At 41.8% G+C, this 20,961-nt stretch overlaps 1 protein-coding gene across 1 annotated transcript in view; it reads left to right on the top strand.

The window, feature by feature from the left end:
* LOC141773446 (melanopsin-A-like) overlaps positions 1-11,260 on the top strand; it is an 87,454-nt gene extending 76,194 nt beyond the window's left edge. Inside the window, exons 10-11 of the mRNA XM_074645288.1 lie at positions 8,281-8,340; positions 9,387-11,260. Coding sequence (XP_074501389.1) covers positions 8,281-8,340; positions 9,387-9,554 — 228 coding nt within the window. The 3' untranslated portion in view covers positions 9,555-11,260. The remainder of the gene's footprint in view (positions 1-8,280; positions 8,341-9,386) is intronic.
* The last annotated feature ends 9,701 nt before the right edge of the window (positions 11,261-20,961 follow it).

Below are 20,961 nucleotides of genomic sequence, written 5' to 3' on the forward strand. Positions count from 1 at the left end.
TCATATAGTAATCTTCCTTCCTACTCTCACATATGGTCATGAGGGCTGGGTCATGACCAAAAGAACTAGATAGCGGGTACAAGCGGCCGAAATGTTTTTTCTCAGGAGGGCCATAAGACCTAGTATTGTTTTGTTATGTGTATTTTTCTCCCTAATAAGTTCACCGTTAAAAAATGTATGATTTTTATATTGAAATTGTGCAACATTTCCAAACTTTCCAAGCTTAACTTTCCTTGGCAAATTTCCAGAAATTTACCAATCTTTTCAACCCTAACTACAATATCCATAATAATTGGGGATGCACCGATACCACTTTTTTTCAGACCGAGTACAAGTACAAGTACTTACATTTGGGTACTCGCCGATACAAAGGAACCTATATAGGTACTTCTCTGTGCCAAAAGACCCTCGTTAACAGCCAGCTGGAGGGTGTGAGCGACACACGGCAGGCTGGGGAGTCCCGCATACGAGGCGGTGCGCTGCGACCGGCTCTAGGTCGGCTTTGAAACTCGGTTCGAAGGTGGCTCGCGGCCGCAGCTTTACAGCGCTCCCCGCCCGGACATCGCCGCACCGACAGCCCCCTGCTCCCGGTGCGACTGTTGACCGGGGCGGACTGTCCTCAGTGCGCCCCGACCACGTTGTGCCACCAGATCGGGGCTCGGGTCACGTAAAAGGCTCCAGGGTCTGCGGCGATGTCTGCAACCCACCTGACCCGTCTTGAAACACGGACCAAGGAGTCTAACGCACGCATGAGTCAGAGGGTGCAAGCAAAACCCCGTGGCGTAATGAAAGTGAGGGCCGGTGCGCGCCGGCTGAGGTGGGATCCCGGCCCAGCGGGGTCGGGCTTACCACCATAAAGTGGTATTGGTGCCGTTGTATCAGAGCCGTTTTGCGAGTACGAGTACGAGTACATGAGCACAGTATCGGACCCGATACCCGATACTGGTATCGGTATCGGTGCATCCCTAATAATAATAATAATCAGCTGCCATTCCTTTAGAGTCAAAAACACTTGAACCCATCGCCAAATTCATCCTAAACTGACCCAGAATCAGTGAACTGATTCAAAATAGCTAAATGTTTCAGGCCCCGATCAGACAGAGTACGTTTTAGCTGCCTGGGGCGGCTTTCTGTAATTGCTTTCAATGAGGTTGAAGCATTTGCACGCTGCTTTTGCATTGCTTAGCAGAAAAGCGCCCGACATCATTAGTGTTTTGTCTCATTGTGGTGACTTTTGCTGGCTACCCAGAGCTTTATGACTGTACCAACCGTAGTTACCATGATCTGAAGACAAAACAGCAGGAAGCAAATAAGTGCAGTACTTTAGATTTCGGGTAAGTTGTTTTAATTATTTAATTATTTTAGTTTATTTCTGAATTTTGTTATACAACTCTGACAATCCACTGCACAAACATGTTTGGACTGATAGATATCTCACCTACCCCCCACCCATGACAATAATAATAATAATAAATACACACAAATATACAAATAAAATAAAATAAAATAGTTCAAATAAAAAAATTAAAAATAAACACATAAATAAATAATGATACATTATTAGGGGTCTAGGACAGTACATCCTATCATCTAGGGCACTAACATGTGGAGTGTGTCCAGTTTTCTAAAGACCACCTTCAGAAAACTGGACACACTCCACCACTCAGCAATCCGTTTTGCCACATGTGCACCCTTCACCACCCACCATTGTGATCTTTATAGATTGGTGGATTGGCCATCCCTTCAAACCAGGCGGCTACAACACTGGCTGCTCCTAGTCTACAAAACAATTCTGGGAATGACCCCTCGCTACCTCTCAAATCTCCTGCACATTTCCGACAGCAATCGCCGTTTAAGATCCAGTGACTTCATTAGGCTCATCACTCCAAAAGTCCGTACTGTCTTTGGTCATAATTCCTCTCTAGAATTAGACAGACAGGCTCAGCTGTTACTTCAGTTCTTTCTGTCCAATAGGAAATAAATTTGATATTAGGTCTCTGTAGTATAGCTTTGCATATACGTGGATTCTTCTTACTCCAAATGTAAGAAGAAAGCTTTCTATCCAGGGAAATGAAAAATGTTTTAGTTAAGAAGACTGGTATAGACTGAAACATATAAAGAAGCTTGGGCAATAAGTTCATCTTTATATCGTTAATTCTACCTGCCAGAGATAAGGGTAGCAGATCCCAACGATCAACATCCTCCTTGAGAGAGGACAGGAAAGGAGGGAAATTGGCTGAGAAGAGGTCTTTAAAATTGTATGTAACCCACACATCAAGATATTTCATTTTGTCCATGCACATTTTAAACGGCACTGTACGAATAAACAGGGAGACTCTTGCTGCCAAATGTATAGGCATCAATTCACTTTTTTGTGTATTTACTTTATAGCTAGAAACTTTGCCAAATTCAATCAAGAGACTAAGAGGTACAGGAAGAGAAGAGGATGGGTCTGACAGATAGAGTAGCATATCGTCTGCGTATAGCGAGATGTTATGTTCCAATAACATGTTCGATGTTCCTGCCCTTGTAATACCTGTAATATCTTATATAATATCTGCTATGCAAAGCTATAGCTAACGGCTCAATCATGATCACAAAAAGAAGGGGGGACAGAGGACACCCCTGTATCGTCCCTCGTGTTAGTAGAAAAGGAGGTGATATATTATTATTAGTGCGCAATTCTGCCATTGGTGAACTATGTTGAATTTTAATCCACGATAAGAAATTTGGTCCGAATCCAAATCTCTCAAGGGTACAACATAAATAGCTCCACTCCAACCGATCAGAAGCCTTTTCGGCATCTAGAGATATCACCACTTCCGGTTCGTCGGGTGGAGAGGGATCATAACTGATATCATAAAAGCGCCTGATGTTGAAGGAGGACTGTTGATTTTTACAAAGCCCGTCTGGTCAGGTGAGATTATGGTTGGGAGGACTGTTTCAAGACGGCGAGCAATCATTTTTGCAAGGATTTTGCTCTCCACATTGAACAAGGAAATAGGACGATAGGAACCACATTCCTGTTGATTTTTGACTTTTTTCAGAATAAGTGATATGTTAGCTTGTCGTAATGTTTCAGGCAGTGAGCAAGCTGACAGGGAGTCGTTATATACAGAGTTTAAAACTGGAGCCAATTGATGAAAAGAATTCCGTTGGATACCCGTCTGGGCCAGGGGATTTTCCACATTGCATAATCCTGATGGCCATCTCAATTTCTCCAATTGAAAATGGAGACTCTAACTCGGCAGCTGTCACAGGGTCTATATGAGGGATCTCAACACTTTGAAGAAATTATTTAATTAAGTTATCATCTCTCAACAATTCAGATGTATGCTAGCTACGATAAAACCTCATAAAGCGTGAGTTAATGTCAGAGTGATCTATACAGACCATTCCAGACTCATCCCGGATCTCAGGGATTGACTGACTTGCTGCTTTTTTGCGAAGTTGGTGTGCAAGGATCCTCCCTGTTTTATCGCCATGCTCGTAGTATGTATGGTGAGATCTAATCAGGAGGTTCTCAGCTTTTTGTGTGGTTAGTAGATCAAATTCTTTTTGGAGGAGTAAACATTCTTTAATGCCATCAGCTGATGGGGATGTTGCCAATTGTGTATCAAGGTTACCAATCTTAGTCATCGATTCATTAGCACGGAAATTGATGGTTTTCCGTAACTGTGCGTTATAAGAAATAATTCTGCCCCTCAAATATGCCTAAAGTGCTTCCCATACTGTTGATGATGACATGTTAGGTGTTTGATTAATTTCTAGAAAAAGATCAATCCGCGATGAGATAAAATCTGAATTTTTTTTTATATGAAAGTAAAAGTGTGTTGAGTCGCCATGGTCTGTAAGCGTTTTTTGAGGTTGGTAGATTAAGCTTCAGTTTAAAGGGACTGTTTGTAACTTTTTACACGTCTAAATCAACCGCGTCGGGTTCCCATGCGCTCTCGCATATGCGCGCTCGCATATGCATATGCGCTCGTGTGCGGCTACGCTGTTCAGACTCCCTGTGGACACGTACCATCAGACTCCAACACAAACTACACGAAAGCACCAAAACCTCTTGGTTGTATCTAGTGAAGCCCGTCTGTTAAACAGTGTTGGCCGCGGTCGGAGGACGAGGGGGAGACCGTAGCCTCTGCTGTGCCCTGCTCCTCTGCTTGCCCTCACTCACACACCGCGCTCGTTCTCGCTCCACCTCACGTTCATGCGCGCACACTCCAAACTGCAGAAGAGTTAGTTTAGCTCTGAGAATATCTAGTGGACGTTTGTGCAGAAATAACTGCTGCAGCTCCTCCAGACCAACAGAGGTTTCTCGTGTCTTGTGAAGTGACGGGGCTCCGCAGAGAGAAACGTTATTGTCTCCGACCGGGTGCCGGTGTCTCCCTGCGGGCGCAGTCGGGAGACTGAAGCAGGAAGGATAAGATATTCCTTTATTAGTTCCGCAGTGGGGAAATTTGCAAACACTAGGATCAGCATTGATTCATGGAGAGACCTTCGTCTGGTCAGCTAACATTACTGCCAAGCAGCTGAACTATAGAGTGATATTGTGCTTTTAGCTGACGTGTGTCTCACTGTGTTGAGCGATGCTCGTTCATGTCTATGTAGAGCGAGCAAGCGCGAGCCCGACGCTGACTTTCGTTGACTTAACGGCCACAGGTGTCGCTGTTAACAAGCATTTCTGAATCTTACAAACAGTCCCTTTAAGGGGAGCATGATCAGAGATTACAATCGCATGATAGTCACATTCCTGCACCAGAGGAAGAAGATTATTATCCATTAAAAATTAATGTTTTGTGGACAGCTGAAAAGAAAGAATACTTGCAAGCAGTGGGATTTAGAGCACGCCAAACATCAACCATCCCAAAGGTATCAAGAAACAGCTGAATTGATAGGGCAGCTTTAGAGGTTGGTATAGTTTTTGCAGCGCTTCCGATACAGGTAATCGGAAGAAGAATTTAGTGAAGAAAGCAGCGTTGTCCCAATTAGGGGCATAAACACTAGCTAAGATAACTGGGTGTTGTATAATTTGCGTGTAACAATGACATATTGGCCCATAGGATGTGCATCAATCTGGGAAGAAATAAAAGGCACATGCTTACTAATAAGGACTGCTGCTCCTCTTGACTTACACTGAAATTTTGAATGATAAACTTCACCGACCCATCTAGTATGCAAACATGAATGGTCAGATATATTCAGGTGAGTTTCCTGAAGGAAAGCAATATCCACCTTTAAAGGGACTGTTTGTAAGAATCAGAAATTGCTTGTTAACAGCGACACCTGTGGCCGCTCGCTTGATTCTCAGAGCTACTAACTCTTCTGCAGTGTGGAGTGTGCGCGCATGCACATGAGAGTGGAGCGGAAGAGCGAGAACGAGCGCGGTGTGTGAGTGAAGGCAGGCAGAGGAGCAGAGTGCAGGAGAGACTCCGGTCCTGGAGACCAAAGCTACGGTCTCCCCCGCGTCCTCCGGCCGCGGCCAACACTGTTTAACAGACGGGCTTCACTAGATACAACCAAGAGGTTTTGGTGCTTCACTGTAGTTTGTGTTGGAGTCTGAGTCTGAACAGCGTAGACACACGCGAGCGCGCATGGGACACCGATCAGCAATGATTTATACCTGTAAGAAGTTACAAACAGTCCCTTTAAACAGAAAACTCACATCAGGAAGTTAGACATATCTGTATTTGCCATCTAAATATTGCACACTACTGTATAATATAAAAAGTGATTTAAGATTATGTCAAGTCAGTTTGGATAGCCTACAGTCAGAAATAACCTCCCTCTTCCATGAGAGCCAGTCATTAACGGGGAGCAGTCGCTTGTTTTGTAATGTTTTTCGTGATGTATTTCTGGGCTTCATCGGGCGACGTAAACATCTTCTCCACTCCATTGTAGGTAATACGAAGTTGTGCCGGGTGAAGTATGCCAAAGCGAAGTCCCTCGATCCCACGCAGCTGCTGTCTGATGCCGTTGTATGCTGCTCGTGCACGGGCGACTCTTGCTGTATAGTCCGGGTAGACCGAGATGGTTAGGTCATTCACTGTCACTCACCTCCGTTCCCTGGCAAGGAGCAGTCCTGAAAGTAATGAAAACGGGCCACCATGGCTATAGCGGGGGCTTCTTGTTTCGGTGGTGGCTGTAAGGTCCGATGCGCTCTGTCCAGTAGAGGAGCCTTATCCAGCTGAAAAGCTTCTTTCAGAAGCTCGGAGACTGCAGTTGTGCTGTAACTGCCCTGGCCTTCTGGTACCCCTACTATCCGTACATTGTTGCGTCTGGATCTTCCTTCCACATCCTCACATTTGTCCTCTAAGGCAGCTACCTGGGTTGAAAGTTGTTGCACTGTGTGCTGTAAAACCGCGACATCATCTTTCAAGCACAGACCGAACCTCATCCTTGAAAACGATGACAGCAGTACGTTCTTAAAGGCCATGATTTCAGCTGGGCTTACCGCTGCTGGAGCTGGCTCACCTGAGTCACTCGAGGCCCCGGAAGGAGTTGGATGAAAGATTATGGGTGTTTTTGTCTATATTACGCCAAAATAATACTTAAATGACAAAAAGTTTTGAAGAGCTCTGCAACACGCTACCTACTCCATCACCTGCTCACTAGCGCCCCCTGTTTTTATTCATTTAAACTGTACTATTAAAGGGACTCTATGTAAGAATCAGAAATTGCTTGTTAACAGCGACACCTGTGGCCGTTAAGTCAACGAAAGTCAGCGTCCTGTTGCTCGCGCTCGCGCTAGTGCTCGCTCTACATAGACATGAACGAGCATCGCTCAAAACAGTGAGGCGACACACGTCAGCTAAAAGCACAATATCACTCTATATTTCAGCTGCTTGGCAGTAATGTTAGCTGACCAGACGAAGGTCTCTCCATGAATCAATGCTGATCCTAGTGTTGGCTTTTCCTGCCTCAGCCTCCCGACCGCGGCCGGAGGGAACAGGGGAGACACCGGAGTTTTGGTCGGAGACGATAACGTTTCTCTCTGCGGAGCCCCGTCACTTCACAAGACACGGGAAACCTCTGTTGGTCTGGAGGAGCTGCAGCAGTTATTTCTGCACAAACGTCCACTGTACATTCACTAGATATTCTCAGAGCTAAACTAACTCTTCTGCAGTGTGGAGTGTGCGCGCATGCACGCGAGGTGGAGCGAGCTGAGTTTGTGTTGGAGTCTGAGTCTGAACAGCGTAGCCACACGCGAGCGCGCATGGGACACCGACCCGCAATGATTTATTTGTGTAAGAAGTTACAAACACTCCCTTTAACTATCTGGGTTGCGTACAGTTCATGGTTTGTAATAAGGTAACGTTAGCACTCATCAGGTGGTTGCCTAGCAACATAAAATAAAAAGACGCAGCAAACTGCAAAAAAACTCTGTCTGATCGCGCAACACAAACGCAGTGTGGTGCGCCTCAGGTTTTTCACCTGCTAAACGTACTATGTGTGATCGGGGCCTTAATCTGGCTTTTACAAAGAGTCAACTTTAACAGAATGTGGATCTCTGTGATTGGATGTTTGTTAGTGAAAAGCACCCTGGGAGTCATAGTTTATTTCTCTCCTTCAGTTTATATGTCCACAGTTTTTAATAAAAAAATAAAACAACAAAAAAAGAATTATAGGAACCGGAGGTGTTTTTCTTTTGTGTTGATGACTGACGAGGGCAGAGCTAAAAAAATTAAACTTGTCTCAAAGACAAAAGTTGCACATTGAGGTTTTAAATTTCAGAGTTCGTCCTGGTCGACCTTCAGGCAGCATGACAACAGCTGGAGACAGATTAAACAGCCCCCTCATGTAGATTATTAATGTTACACTCAGCTGGGGGAGGGGATGATAGTGGGTCACCTGAGGGGTAGTCAAAGGGATTCTGGGTCATTTCAAGGGTCAGGTCTGAGTCTGGTGATAGTAGAACATCTTCTTTCATAACACCGGTGTTCATGTTAATCTGCTCCACTGTGTTTTTTATGCTCTTTAATCTGCTTGATATACTTTCCATCTCGGACCAGAAAATCCCTCTTTTACTTTTAAAATTCTGGGTCATTGATTAGAGATGACTTGATGCCCTGGTTTCCTGTCTGCCTCACTGATGCTGATCAATCTGATTCAAATCTAATTTAGTATATAGTTCAGTATTAAAATTAAACTCTTTCTTGGCATTTAGTGTGACAGGAAGTGTTGAAGAGGAGGACTTCCATCATGGCTGCCACCGCAGGATGCTGGTTAATCAGTCTGAAAATCACCTCACAGGCTTCCATGTGTTTGTTTTTCCTCCAGACGTCCTATGACACTGATATCTCCATGGCAGGAGTCGGTGAACGCGGCAGCATCCCAAATGTGAGTACAGTCTGATTAATTCACCAGCACCAATACAATGATTTATCAGATCTGAAGTTATGAAGTTTGTACAATTGTTTCCCCTTCAAAGAAACAAGACACACAAAACACTCTAGTATCTTCACTTCAGCTTTAAAACTGAGCCAGCTGCAACCTCCGAAAAATTGATTGCATTAATGGGTTAAAGAAATTAGTGGCGTTAAAACTAATTTGATTTAACGCCTTGTTATCGCATTAACTTTGACAGCCTTAGTTTTAGTATAAAAGCATTACGCAAAAATATTTTACAACATTACATATTTTATTTTACAGGAGTAACACTGGACATGCAAAAGGCATAAGGCTCCTGATAACAAATTCATACTAGTGATTTACATTGAGCACATCAACTGGTTATATTCATATGATGCTGTGTGTGGGTCATTTGAACACAAAATACTGTTTTGACATACCATTGTTTTGAAGGCAGAGTTTCATTTTGCAGATTTGTGGAGTTTTGCCTTTTGTATGTGTGTTTTTGGATTTGTGTGTAGCGTTCTGAGAATATAAGGTATGCTTTCAGAAAACGTGTGTAAACAATTGAGAAACACTGTAATAAAATATTCAGGATATTTCTGGTTTTAGCGATGTCCCTTTGTTGAGTATATATCCCCAAAATATTTTTAAGAGCAGTGAACAACTATTTATTATTGGTCACATATTAATATAATACAATTCTAGTAATTGTGTTAATAATATTTGTGCAGAGAAATGTATTTACCTCAAAAGAATCCTGCTCAATGCACCACTTGAGCACCACTTACTGGATGAATCAAACAACATCATCAGGTCATTTGAACTTGTCCAATACTTTGATTTATAACTAAATACCTGCAAAACTAATGGCATTCCCATCAGCCTCTGCTGTGTACTTCAGGTCAGGTGAAATGTTCCAGTTTTGCTTTCTTTGGTCCAATCCAGATGAAAAACACAATGAATTATAGATTTTCTTAAAATTTAAATTTTATTATTAAAATAAAATGTAACTGTATTTTTCTGTCTGACAGACGGATTTTGCAGAGGGACACGTGAGGAGAGGCACGATCGGCCGAATCCCGAGCATCGTCATCACCTCGGAGTCCAGTCCTTTCCTTCCTATTGGACGAAAGGGTTCCTGCACTGCCCGCCCCAAGACAGCCAATAACAACAACAACACAGGGTCTGGCTCTGGGTAGAGCACCTGCAATCATGTGACCACATCACGTCCAGTCAGATGTTTAGAAATGGAGAAGGGGAACACCTGTAGATCAGAAACAAAGTATTACAGGAAGTCATTATTACATTTCTGACAGAGTTTTCACACCTCGTAGGTTTAGAGAATTTATCTCAATTTATCTTGATTTTAGTTTTGACTAGAACACAGATTTTAGACAGAGAACCAAACCTGGATCTTATTATTTTTTTTAACCAATGAAATGACAATAGACTGTTCAAATATTATCACTTAAAGAGCAACTTAACACCTTGTATAAGCTTGAGCACACACCATTCACATATTGTACAAAATGTCCCTCACAGCTCTGATAGATCATTGCACCAGAGTCCCTCTATTTTATTGGACATTTAGTACAAAAACAACCCGGTATTAGACAAAAATGTAAGGGGGGGGTCTGGTTAGGATGCACACTATTTACCGTTATTTAAAAATCCCTGGTTTGATTTCAGACAAACACAAGACTTTCAACCAGGAGACCGCTGTTCATGTCCCATGTGAAACTAAAAGTAATGTTGACTCATTTTGTCACGCCAGTCGTTAGTCACGTGACTCGTCGGTATCGTCAGTCCGTGAGTTGTTGGTCAGTGAATTTAACGTGAACCACGACCAAAGTGGTTGTGTGGCCTAAACTTGAAAGGACACTATGCATGTAACGTGCGTACATTGACACTGAGCTCCATCTTACTACTACTTTATGCTTCGCGTTTTGCATTAGCTCATGCATTAGATCATGCTTTCTTCAATCAGCTTGGTTCTCAATCGTTCTTTCCCACCTGACTGCGTCATCAGCTGTCCTCGGGGTTCCCCACACACAACAGGATATGCGATCGGAAATATTGAACGTTTAATATTTACGATTTGAAATCGGTGCGGCCGGGATGGACTTCAGAGCCGATCGGGTGATGTAAAAAAACACTCTTAACATACCTCACACCACAGGAACATCTGGAAAGATAATCCTTAGAGCCATAGAAAAATCGGGGTTTTACTTGATGGGCTTGATTCTTCTCTGGGTGTGTACCCAGCAGGCTTTCTTTAACCAGTTAGGATTGTTTTACTTTAGCCAGCCATAGCAACTAGTTAAAAGACAAAACAGGAAATGCAGAATACTAAGAAGACAGAATTACTCTGTAAATGTCAAATACTATAGATACTATAGACTGGGACCAGGTCATATATTATACTAACTCAAACAGTGTATTTAGTGTTACGTTGCTCTTTAAAAATGCTGTGAATTAATGGTCACCCTAAAATACTTTAATTGGTTTATTTAACCTTTTAACCTTTATACCCACACAGGTGTGTTTAGTTATTCTGTATAACTAGACCCCTGTGTATATAAGAGTGTCCTGTGTGACTGTCCAGGACTTTTAACATTGAATCAGAAGACGTTGTAATAGGACATCTTTCCTTCTAGTTCTGAAGCCAAACTTTTTTACTTTAAGTTTAACCCAAAGAAAATCATGTTCCTGAACCAGAGGCCTGTACTACGAAGCAGAATTTGCTTCGGAGCAGGTTATGTTCTTACTTCTCCTTACTGCTTTGAATTATGTTTTTATATTTATTTTTTTACTTGCTCTCGTCTGTTTCACACCGAAAGAAAGAAGGCTGAAATTCTCATACACACCACATCATCATCATCATCATCATCATCATCATCATCATCATCATCATCATCATCATCATCATCATCATCATCAAAGGGAATAATGTAGGCTACTGAAATCTATTGATTCTTTCTATTTTGAAAGCTGTTTATATATCACTGCCCCATCTAAACCAATATATCTGACTTTCTAATATTCTGTTAAATTAATATGTCTGTTAATTTACGCATTCACTCAGCAGCAATTTCTTCTTTCGCCAGCTGTCCTTCCTGCATTTGACAGCTTCAACTGTGTTACTTTTAGTCTGGATTATGTGTTAAACTTCTTTGTATTTGTCTAATATTATAGTTTGCTCTTCCTTTGTTAAATGTGCCGCCCTGCTGACAAGTAGACTTGTCCATGTTTGTGATTGGTCTTAAGCTGCAAACATCGCGTGCAAACACGCTCCTAGCCAGATGGAGAAACCCTGGGTTGATAACCAGCATCGTGGGACCGTTGAGCGGGATCTTGTTTGTTATTGTTAGTTAAACCAGATAAGGAGAAGATAGCCTGGGTACAGTTTGTTGAACTCGCTTCGTGGTACAGGCCTTTTATTTCTTGTCCCTGATTCAGAGGGATGCAAAATGGTTGTATTTTTCTGAGTTCCTCTGAGACAGGTGAAGGCCCCTGACTGAGCTCTGTAGCAAAAAATGTTCTTGTGTTTCAGAAAAAGTTATAAATATGAGATAACTGTGTTGAGATGGACATTTTGTTTGCGGCGCACTATGCGATTTTTCTACAAAAAAATACTGTGGTTTCCTGTTTGTGTTCTTGTTGCTTTTGATTTATTAATGTGTGTTTCCAGCTCAGTCCTCTGCAGAGTCATGTGACAGGTTGAAAGGTTGTTGTTTTTTTGAGTAAACTTAAAGGGCCAGTGTGTAGCATTTCTGGGGATGTATTGGCAGATATGGAATATAGCCTAATGTTCATTATTCTGTTTTCATTAGTGTATAATCACCTGGAAATAAGAACGGTTGTCTGGAGTCCGCCATGTTGCTCAGAAACACCCAGAAAGGACAAACCAAACACTGGCTCTGGAGAGAGCCTTTCACGTTTTTACCTTACCTGAAGGCCACCGTAGTTCTCCGACATTCTTGGGAAGGGAGGGGTGAACGGAGGAATTGGTTGCAATCTGCAACCTCACCGTTAGATGCCACTAAATACTACACACTGAACCTTTAAGAAGACACTATATAAAATCCAATTTCAAAACTCAACTTTTTTGAAAACCAAAGGCCTTCCAACTGACCGTTTGCTAATCCCCTCACCTGAACAGAGATGGTCCAATCCTAGCTTGAAGCTAAGGAAACGGTTCATTCTTCTGTTGTACAAGGGGAAAAGGCTGTAACTGGAGTTAAGTATAAATTATAATCTGTTATGTTAAATGGAGAGCAACAGGTAAAACAACAACCGGATCAAAACCAGAAATAACCAACAAACAGAAAATGTATTGAAGGAGCCTGGAAAAGGAGAAACAGCTGATCAAAATGAGTTTTCAAAGAAGGTAACTGCACTATAATTTCAAATATAGACTATTTTTTCCACTTTTGATGAAGCTAGGCTAACTGCAGTTTTCCCATGCTTCCAGTCTTTCTGCTAAGCCAGGCCAAACACTCCCTGGACCTATACCTCTGTACTGGACACACAGAGATGAAACTGATCTCTATTTGAATATTGGATAATATCTGGGTATGATATCAATCATCAGTGTTGCCAACTTGATGACGTTCTCGCTAGATTTTAGCGACTTTTCAGACCCTCCTAGCGACTTTATTTCTAACTAGTGACAAATTTAGCGACTTCTTCAGCCCATCAAGGATAAAGGAAGAAATATTATATTGTAATTCATTTCCAATGCTGCTCAGAGTAATCACAGTCCACGGCTCCTCTGCCAACAGCCCAGGGTCTCTCTGAAAACATTTGAGGCAAGAAATAATCCATGCAGTTGCTGAATCTGTCTTTATTTTGAATCAACAACGTTTATTTTAAATGATTCTCGTGAGTTTCGAGAGGCGGCGAGTCGCGTCGGATGCCCGTGATTTGTATAAAGTAGACTAGCCCTCAACTTTATGTAGATGAGGAGCGGGTGTCGTGACGTTCTGTTTCTCGAATCGCAACGCCACGCTATCAGAATGCATTGCACGGCTGCTTACAAATACAATGAATGGGAAGCGTGGAAAGGACGGAGCCTGTGGACACGTACCATAACCTGTTAACATGCACTCCAAAATAAAAAACAACAGGTAACGCAGCCGCCACGCGCTGCTCAGGCGGGCGGTCTGGACAAGCCGGCTCGAGTTTGTGAGGCACAATGGAACAAACCAAAGGATGATGGAGGAGGGGGGCACCAGAATTCCTTTTATTATTATGGAGCAAATATGTATATGTTTGTATTGCCTGTAATGGTCTAATGATGCCAATTGTAGTTGTGCTCTTGTGCTTCATCTTAAATTTAAATAATTCATCTTTATGATTATTATGATGATGATCATAATTGTGGTGCACTACGTGCAGTGCGTGATGCGCGTGGTGGGAGCGGCGGCCCTGACGCCATCTGCCGACCTTTGGAGTTAGTGTTAGCTACTTTCATTGGAAAACAGTTTGCAACACTGCAATCAATAGGATTTTCCAAAATGTCAGACTGAATTAATTCAAATGTTTCTCCTTATCTCAGTGAATCCTGAAAGCCCTGAGGCCTGCAAACGCACTTTTATTAAGAAACAAGATATTTCCAATGTTTCACTGTTGTTCAGTTTGTGTTTTTCTTTCTATTTGTGTTTCTTTCTTTCTTCCTCTTGATTGCATATTTAAAGTGTGTATTTTGCCAAAGGATAGTTTGGTGGAAATGTGACTGTGATGTTGTTGGTGTTAGTACGGGGGTGAAAAGGGATATAATTGTTGATTGTATCGCAGCTCTTGATGAGCCCATCTGACCTGTTGGTCTGAGTGAAGTTATTTGTGCATTCCTCAAGAGCAGGGGTGCCCAAACCTTTTCCCTTGAAAACTGGAACTCAGTAGTGGACCATGGGACAAAAGTAAACCCCTGTTAAGATGCAAAGTTCCCCAAATTGAATATTATTTTAGCTTTTACATAGTTAACCCCTTAAAACCCACCTGCTGAATACAATTGGGCTCATTTACAGTCATACCCAATTTATGCATTTCAAAGACTGTTTAGGGACCCGAGAATGCAGAAATGTTCAAATAGTCTACACCATTTTAAGAATAAGCAAAAATAATAAATTTTTACTGCATTCAAAAAACATGTTTCTGCGCGAGTGGGCATGCCTGTAAAGGGGAGACTCGTGGGTACCCATAGAACCCATTTGCATTCACATATCTTGAGGTCAGAGGTCAAGGGACCCCTGTGAAAAAGGCCTTGCCAGTTTTCCCTCGCCAAAATTTAGCCTAACTTTGGATCGTTATTTAGCCTCCTTCGCCACAAGCTAATGATGCATGATATTGTTGGTACCGATGGATTCCTTTGGCTTTTCTAGTTTCATATGGTACCAGTACCTTCACCCTCACTCTAAAACCGAGCCTGCTACAGCCTCCGAAAGACAGTAAAGTCAGTCGGGATCGCCGGCGATTCCACGGGCCTTTTATTTAAAAAAATTAATTTGTTAACATCGGATGGTCCAAATGGACCCTGATGGCGGGCCCGAGGGCCCCACTTTGGGCAGCCCTGCTCAAGAGTCTATTTAAATGTTTCTATAAAAATAACAAGACAAGTTTTCTTCTGTCGTTTTCATTAATTTAAGTGAATAAAACTGAACCATTAGCCAAGTGTAACTAAGCTAAATTATTAGCCAACCTGTATCACAATGTTTTAGGAGATAAAGTGGGCTGTTAGCTAAACTGAACCAAACTGTTTAAGCTGTTAAACTAAACCGAACTAAGCTACACCGTTAGCTAACCTTTATCAAAATGTTTTAAGAGCTAAAGGCTGTTAACAAACTGCTTTCTGGGTAAACTGACCTTTAGCTAAATCAAAACAAACTGTTTAAGCTGCTAAATTTTATCATCAGCCTAATTAAGAAAATGTAGCAGCTAAACTAAACCATAAGCTTAAAGGACCAGTGTGTAACAATTAGGGGGATCTTTTGGCAGAAATGGAATATAATATTAATAACTATGTTTTCTTTTGTGTATAATCGATGTGTCTTCGTTAGCTTAGAACGAGCCGTTTATATCTACACAGGGAGCGGGTCCTCTCCACGGAGTCCGCCATGTTGCACCGCCATGTTTCTACAGTAGCTCTTGGGCCAGAGTCAATAACATTACTCACTACCCGTCGCCACTGCTCTCTCTCTCTTGCTTCACCACTCACTTCCCTCATACACACACACTCTACGCACTGGCTCTGCTCCAGATGACCTACGCTGCTCTTACAACAACTGGCTCTAGAGAAGGCCATTCGCGTTTTTGCGCGGGCCACCGTAGAACTCCTACACGCCTGGCACATGGGAGAGGCTTCAGTTGGTTGCAATCTCAACCTCACTGCTAGATACCGCCAGATCCTACACACTGTTCCTTTAACTAAACCAAAACATTTTAACTGCTAAACTAAAGCAGAAGCTAACCTAAATCCAAGTGTGAAAGATAAGCCCACAACACAGCTGCTTTGACAGCTTCAATATTTGGATATTCAATGGTTATTAAATTCACTCCAAAGGTCTTCAAACACTTCAACTTTTGTTTCTGAGGGCTTGTAGTAACATAACCTCATGTCAGCGTAACTAGTTTCCTTATCATTTCTCCTATTGTCCCAATAAAGAAAGTAGCCTACAGTATAATGTGGCACCAGTTTGATGCAGTAGGCTAAATCTCTGTTTGTTTTTTTCCTGTTTTATTGCCTGTTTACGTCAGTGTTGCTCTTATTTATTTTTCTAAATAAATATCTATTATTCACTGTATTCCTTGTGGAACGCCTCTATTTGTGTCTTCATCACTGCAGACAGAAATTACTTTAAAATGACATACAGTAGCCTAAATAAATGATATACATATATAGGCTCAGCCTACAGTAATACAGACTGTGCTGTTTAAACTGCAAGTTTTCACTTTTACTTTTTATATATAAACTGCAATATAACGTGATTAACAAGTGAGCTTTTTAGAGATGCTGGTGGATTTTGTGGACAGAGCCATGCTAGCTGTCAGCGTTAACCTCAGTGACAAATACATTGCATTTCCTGTGGCTGCTTCACAATAAAAGTTTCAAGTGTTTTAATGTAAAGCAGCAGCAGTAGGCCATGTCGTGTTAGCAGTGACTTGATACGGCTGTATGACAGCGAACAGTAAACACTGAGGCGGAATCAGATCAAATTACAAACATTATCACTTGATTACATGCTACAGCGTTTTCAATCAATCCCCCGTGTGTGTGTGAAGGCATCAGAGGAACCCAGCATAAGAATGGTGGACTCCTCCACGAACAATGAAAACTAAAGAGACATACGTTGAATGCGTGCTGCTGAAAAAATGCAGACCATAAATAATATCAAAAATGGGTTATTCCTGTTATGCAGCAACGTTTCAGCCTCATTTTTGCATGATATAAGAATAGTGACATGTTTAAAGGTCCCATATTATAAAAAAGTGAGATTTTCATGTTTTTTTTATTATAAAGCGGGCTTAAGTCCTATATAAATACTCTGAAAGTATCAAAACACTCAATCCACAGGGAAATACACACAGCCTGTATTCAGAAACTCTGCATTTGAAACAGGATTTCTGTCCATTTGTGATGTCACAAATATACAATATTTAGACCTTTTGCACAGTTTTAAACGTAAACATTCTAAATGTGTCCCAGTTTATTCCTGGTTACAGTGTATGTGAATAACATCAGCTGACAGGAAGTACACATGGACCCAAGCTGTTGCCTTGCAACGCAATTGTGTTGCAATTTTGTCGCAATTCCGTTGAAATGCGCTAAAACGGAGCGTTTAAGACAGAGGGTAAATACAGGTATATTCAGGCCAACAGTATGAGGAAAATAATGTTTTTTTTTAACATGTAAACATGTTCTAGTACAAACAAAATAAAAGTATGATCCTGAAAATGAGCATGATATGGGACCTTTAAGTGTCAGGAAAACATATTGGCCAATCTCAGGCACTCAAATAATAATCCCTATGAGCAGACTGGTTTATACTGGTCTATAGACCCAACAGGGTGGAACATTTAGACCAAAGTTAGCCAAAGCTCTGTGAGTGATCCAGATTTAGCTAGTTAACCGTCCACACATAAACAGAACTTTTATAACTATATCAAATATGTTTAACATCTTTTTTTGATCAGACCAACTTTCTTCATAATTTAGTCCAACAGGGTGGAACATTAAGAGTGTGACGAACAGATTAATATCATGAAACATGGGGGGAAAAAGACATGAGTGAAAATGTATGCTCCCTACTTTACTCCTTTGAGTTCTCTCCCAAAAAATATGTCACTTTCTGAAAATGGGTGTACGGTACCAAAAAACCTCAGTGAAGAGTAAAAAAAAGTAGTAGTTTTAATGTGCATTATTCTTTGTTTATATCATTATTTCTATATTATTCTTAAATTATAAAGAAGACATTCTAAAATCTAAAATTCAAGCCATTTGTTATAAATATCTGTCAGGTTTAAAGAAAATATGAGGAAGTAATTCATGGGGACAGAAATGTTGCTGCATCACAGGAATGTCCCAAATGGAGGTGAATTTCAATGAAAATCACAATAATTGTAAATTTAAAATTTAATTTCACAAACGCATAGCCTATTTATATTAGATAGATTAAGATAATTCAGTGTTCTGTAAATTCAATATTTTAGGGTTTTTTTTATTGTGGAAATTTAAGCCACTTTTCAATGTATTTATTTACTCTGAAATATTCAGGCGTCTACAACGGCATGCTATATCTACAAAAGTGACAAAAAACGCTGCAAAATTCGTCCCCTGCTGAGCCATCGAATTTCTGTGTAGTAACAGGTCACCATATTCAGCTGACAGCTCCTCCAATAGCACCTTGAATGTCCTGTGTTGTTTGGCTTTGGAGCGGATGCCATTTATGATCTTGACGACAGGAATCATCACATGATCAAAGCCGGTTACTTTTGCGTCATAGCGCCAGTTGCTCCGTCAAGTTTTCGGACATAGCCGACACTCTTCTAACCATCGTACTTGCCCCCAGTTGGACATCGGAGAGAGTGGAGATGGCATCGGGACCATTCTTCTCGTCTTTGAACACAGTGTTTGCAAATATCATCATTGCTCCTTTCAAGACCTCCCCGTCCGAAAAGGCTTTCTTGTTCTTTATCAAGAAAATTTGCAGCTCTAAACGAAGATTCAGTTGCTTTTTGTGATTTTATCACCGGCCTCGTGAAAAAAAGTCGTTTGCCCAAAGCTGCCTTTCTGTCCGTAGTGCGCTGCCAGGCGGGTAGTTAGCATGGAAGCTCTTGTGACTCGTACTGAAGTGTCTCTCCACATTGTGCCGCTTTGCCATCGCAACAGTTGCCCCGCAAATGAGACAAACACATTTTCGTATTGTCGTGAAAAAAAGAACTCTTCCTCCCAATTATTGTGAAAATAGTATGTTTTCTTTGGCTTTTCTGCCATGTTTTCTTCAGTTTGGGGGGTAAAAACCACATCTAGCTCCCCATCGTAGCTGCGCCCGCTTCTTTGTCTCAGCCAAGGCCTATGGAAAGGAAGCTAGGACACGAGTCATCAAAACGTCATAGCTTTGGGGTATGCGCAGTAAAATCTGGTCTGCACTCGCCGAAATTGAGCCAATCAAAACGCATTACCGCAGCTTGAGTTACACTGCGCATGCATTGTACCCCACAGCCCAAGACCCGTGTCCCATCCTCCTTCCATAGGCCAAAGCAAAGAGTGAGATGGCGGTTTGACATGCGCACAATATTGAACTTTGACTTCAGACAAGGTCAGAGTTCATATATACATTAAACATTTTTGTTTTAAAAATGTTATATTAAATATTGTCATTTTAAAATCTACATTAATATAATAAATATAATTAAAGCTGCGAGCAGCGATGAACGGGCCCTGGCCCTTCCTTGCGCATCGGGGGTACTGGCCGGACGCCGACTGACGCGGCCGGGCACGGTGAAACCGAAACTCTGATGAGCGCCATGACGCCTGCCACAAGGCTCTACGACAAATGGATCACAAGTTATGAAAGGGGGCATGGCTAAAGTGTAGGGGGCGGGGATAACAATACCAACTTAACAGGAACTCTCTGCTGAGTGATATGACACCCACAAGACTCTACGACAAACGGTTCATGAGTTATGAAAAGGGGGCGTGGCTAAATGTTGGGGGCGGGGATAACCATCACCAATGAAACAGGAACTCTCCGCTGAGTGATATGACACCTCCCAGAAGACTCTACGACAAATGGTTCATGAGTAATGAAAAGGGGCGTGGCTAATGTGTAGTGGGCGGAGCTAACCTTCACCAATGAAACAGAAACTCTCTGCTGAGTGATATGACACCTCCCACAAGACTCTACGACAAACGGTTAATGAGTTATGAAAGGGGGCGTGGCTAACTTCTTGGGGCGGGACTATGAGTATATTGTTGCATGTAAATGTCCTCAGGACAGGACCCTTATCATGCCTGAGAAATTTGGGACAGATCTGACTATGTACAGTTGAGTTACAACAACTTCCTGTTTCATGGCGAATGGCTCAAAATGGCATCCACGTCACGGTTAGGTCGTTAAGTGAAAACTCACCATTTTGATAGCTTTTCATCCTCAAGGCCTTTAGATGGTTCTGACCGAATTTCAAGTTGATCTGACAATATCTGTAGGAGGAGTTCGTTAAAGTACACGACCTATAAAACGCTAAAAATGGGCGAAAATCGCATATTAAATTCAAGATGGCTGACTTCCTGTTGAGTTTTGGCCATACCTCCAAAAGGCTTTTTTGTTTGTCTCCGCATGTTACATCTGTCTACCAAATTTCATACTTTTTCCAATTTTCTAGGGGCGCTAGCGAGTCATTTTGCAACAGCCAAGACCGAGACCCTTAAAATACTAAAATGTTCACTGCGTCTGATAAATGTGCCAAGTTTAACAACTTTTGGGGCATGTTAAGGTCGTCAAAAAGGCGATTCATTGTAAGAAAAAGAAAAAGAAGAAGAAGAAGAAGAAGAATTCCTACAGTTTCAATAGGGCCTTCGCTGGTCCGATGTTGACGGTGCTCGGGCCCTCATAAAATATTCAAAAAGAACAGCAACTAAAATTTTAGACGGAGCTCCATGGTGACTAGTGCTATTTTTAGAACATGCCTTGCGGGCGATTCACGTGGTCCCTGCGGGCGACCAGGTGCCCGCGGGCACCGTGTTGGCTACCTCTGGGCTAGATGTTCAAAAGCCTGAAAACAGAGCCATGAGGAGGAGCAGAAGTCTAGTTTTCTCTCAGAACACTTGAATTACAATATGCTGAAAGGTTATTATGGGATTTTTGCCCAATGATGCCAAAAATATACTGCCTACTGCAGCTTTAAACAGTAGGCTGCAGACTGTGATTCAAAGATGGTCTGATGTAATAAAACACACTGAGCTGATGAAAAAATGTGAGTAGAATTTTTATTTTTCAGATTCTTCAAAGGTCCCATATTGTAAAAAGTGAGATTTTCATGTCTTTTATATTATTAAGCAGGTTTAAGTGCTATATAAATACTGTTAAACTATCAAAACGCTCAATA

The sequence above is a fragment of the Sebastes fasciatus genome, chromosome 9 (genome assembly GCF_043250625.1).
Source record: "Sebastes fasciatus isolate fSebFas1 chromosome 9, fSebFas1.pri, whole genome shotgun sequence".
In the NCBI taxonomy this organism is placed as follows: domain Eukaryota; kingdom Metazoa; phylum Chordata; class Actinopteri; order Perciformes; family Sebastidae; genus Sebastes; species Sebastes fasciatus.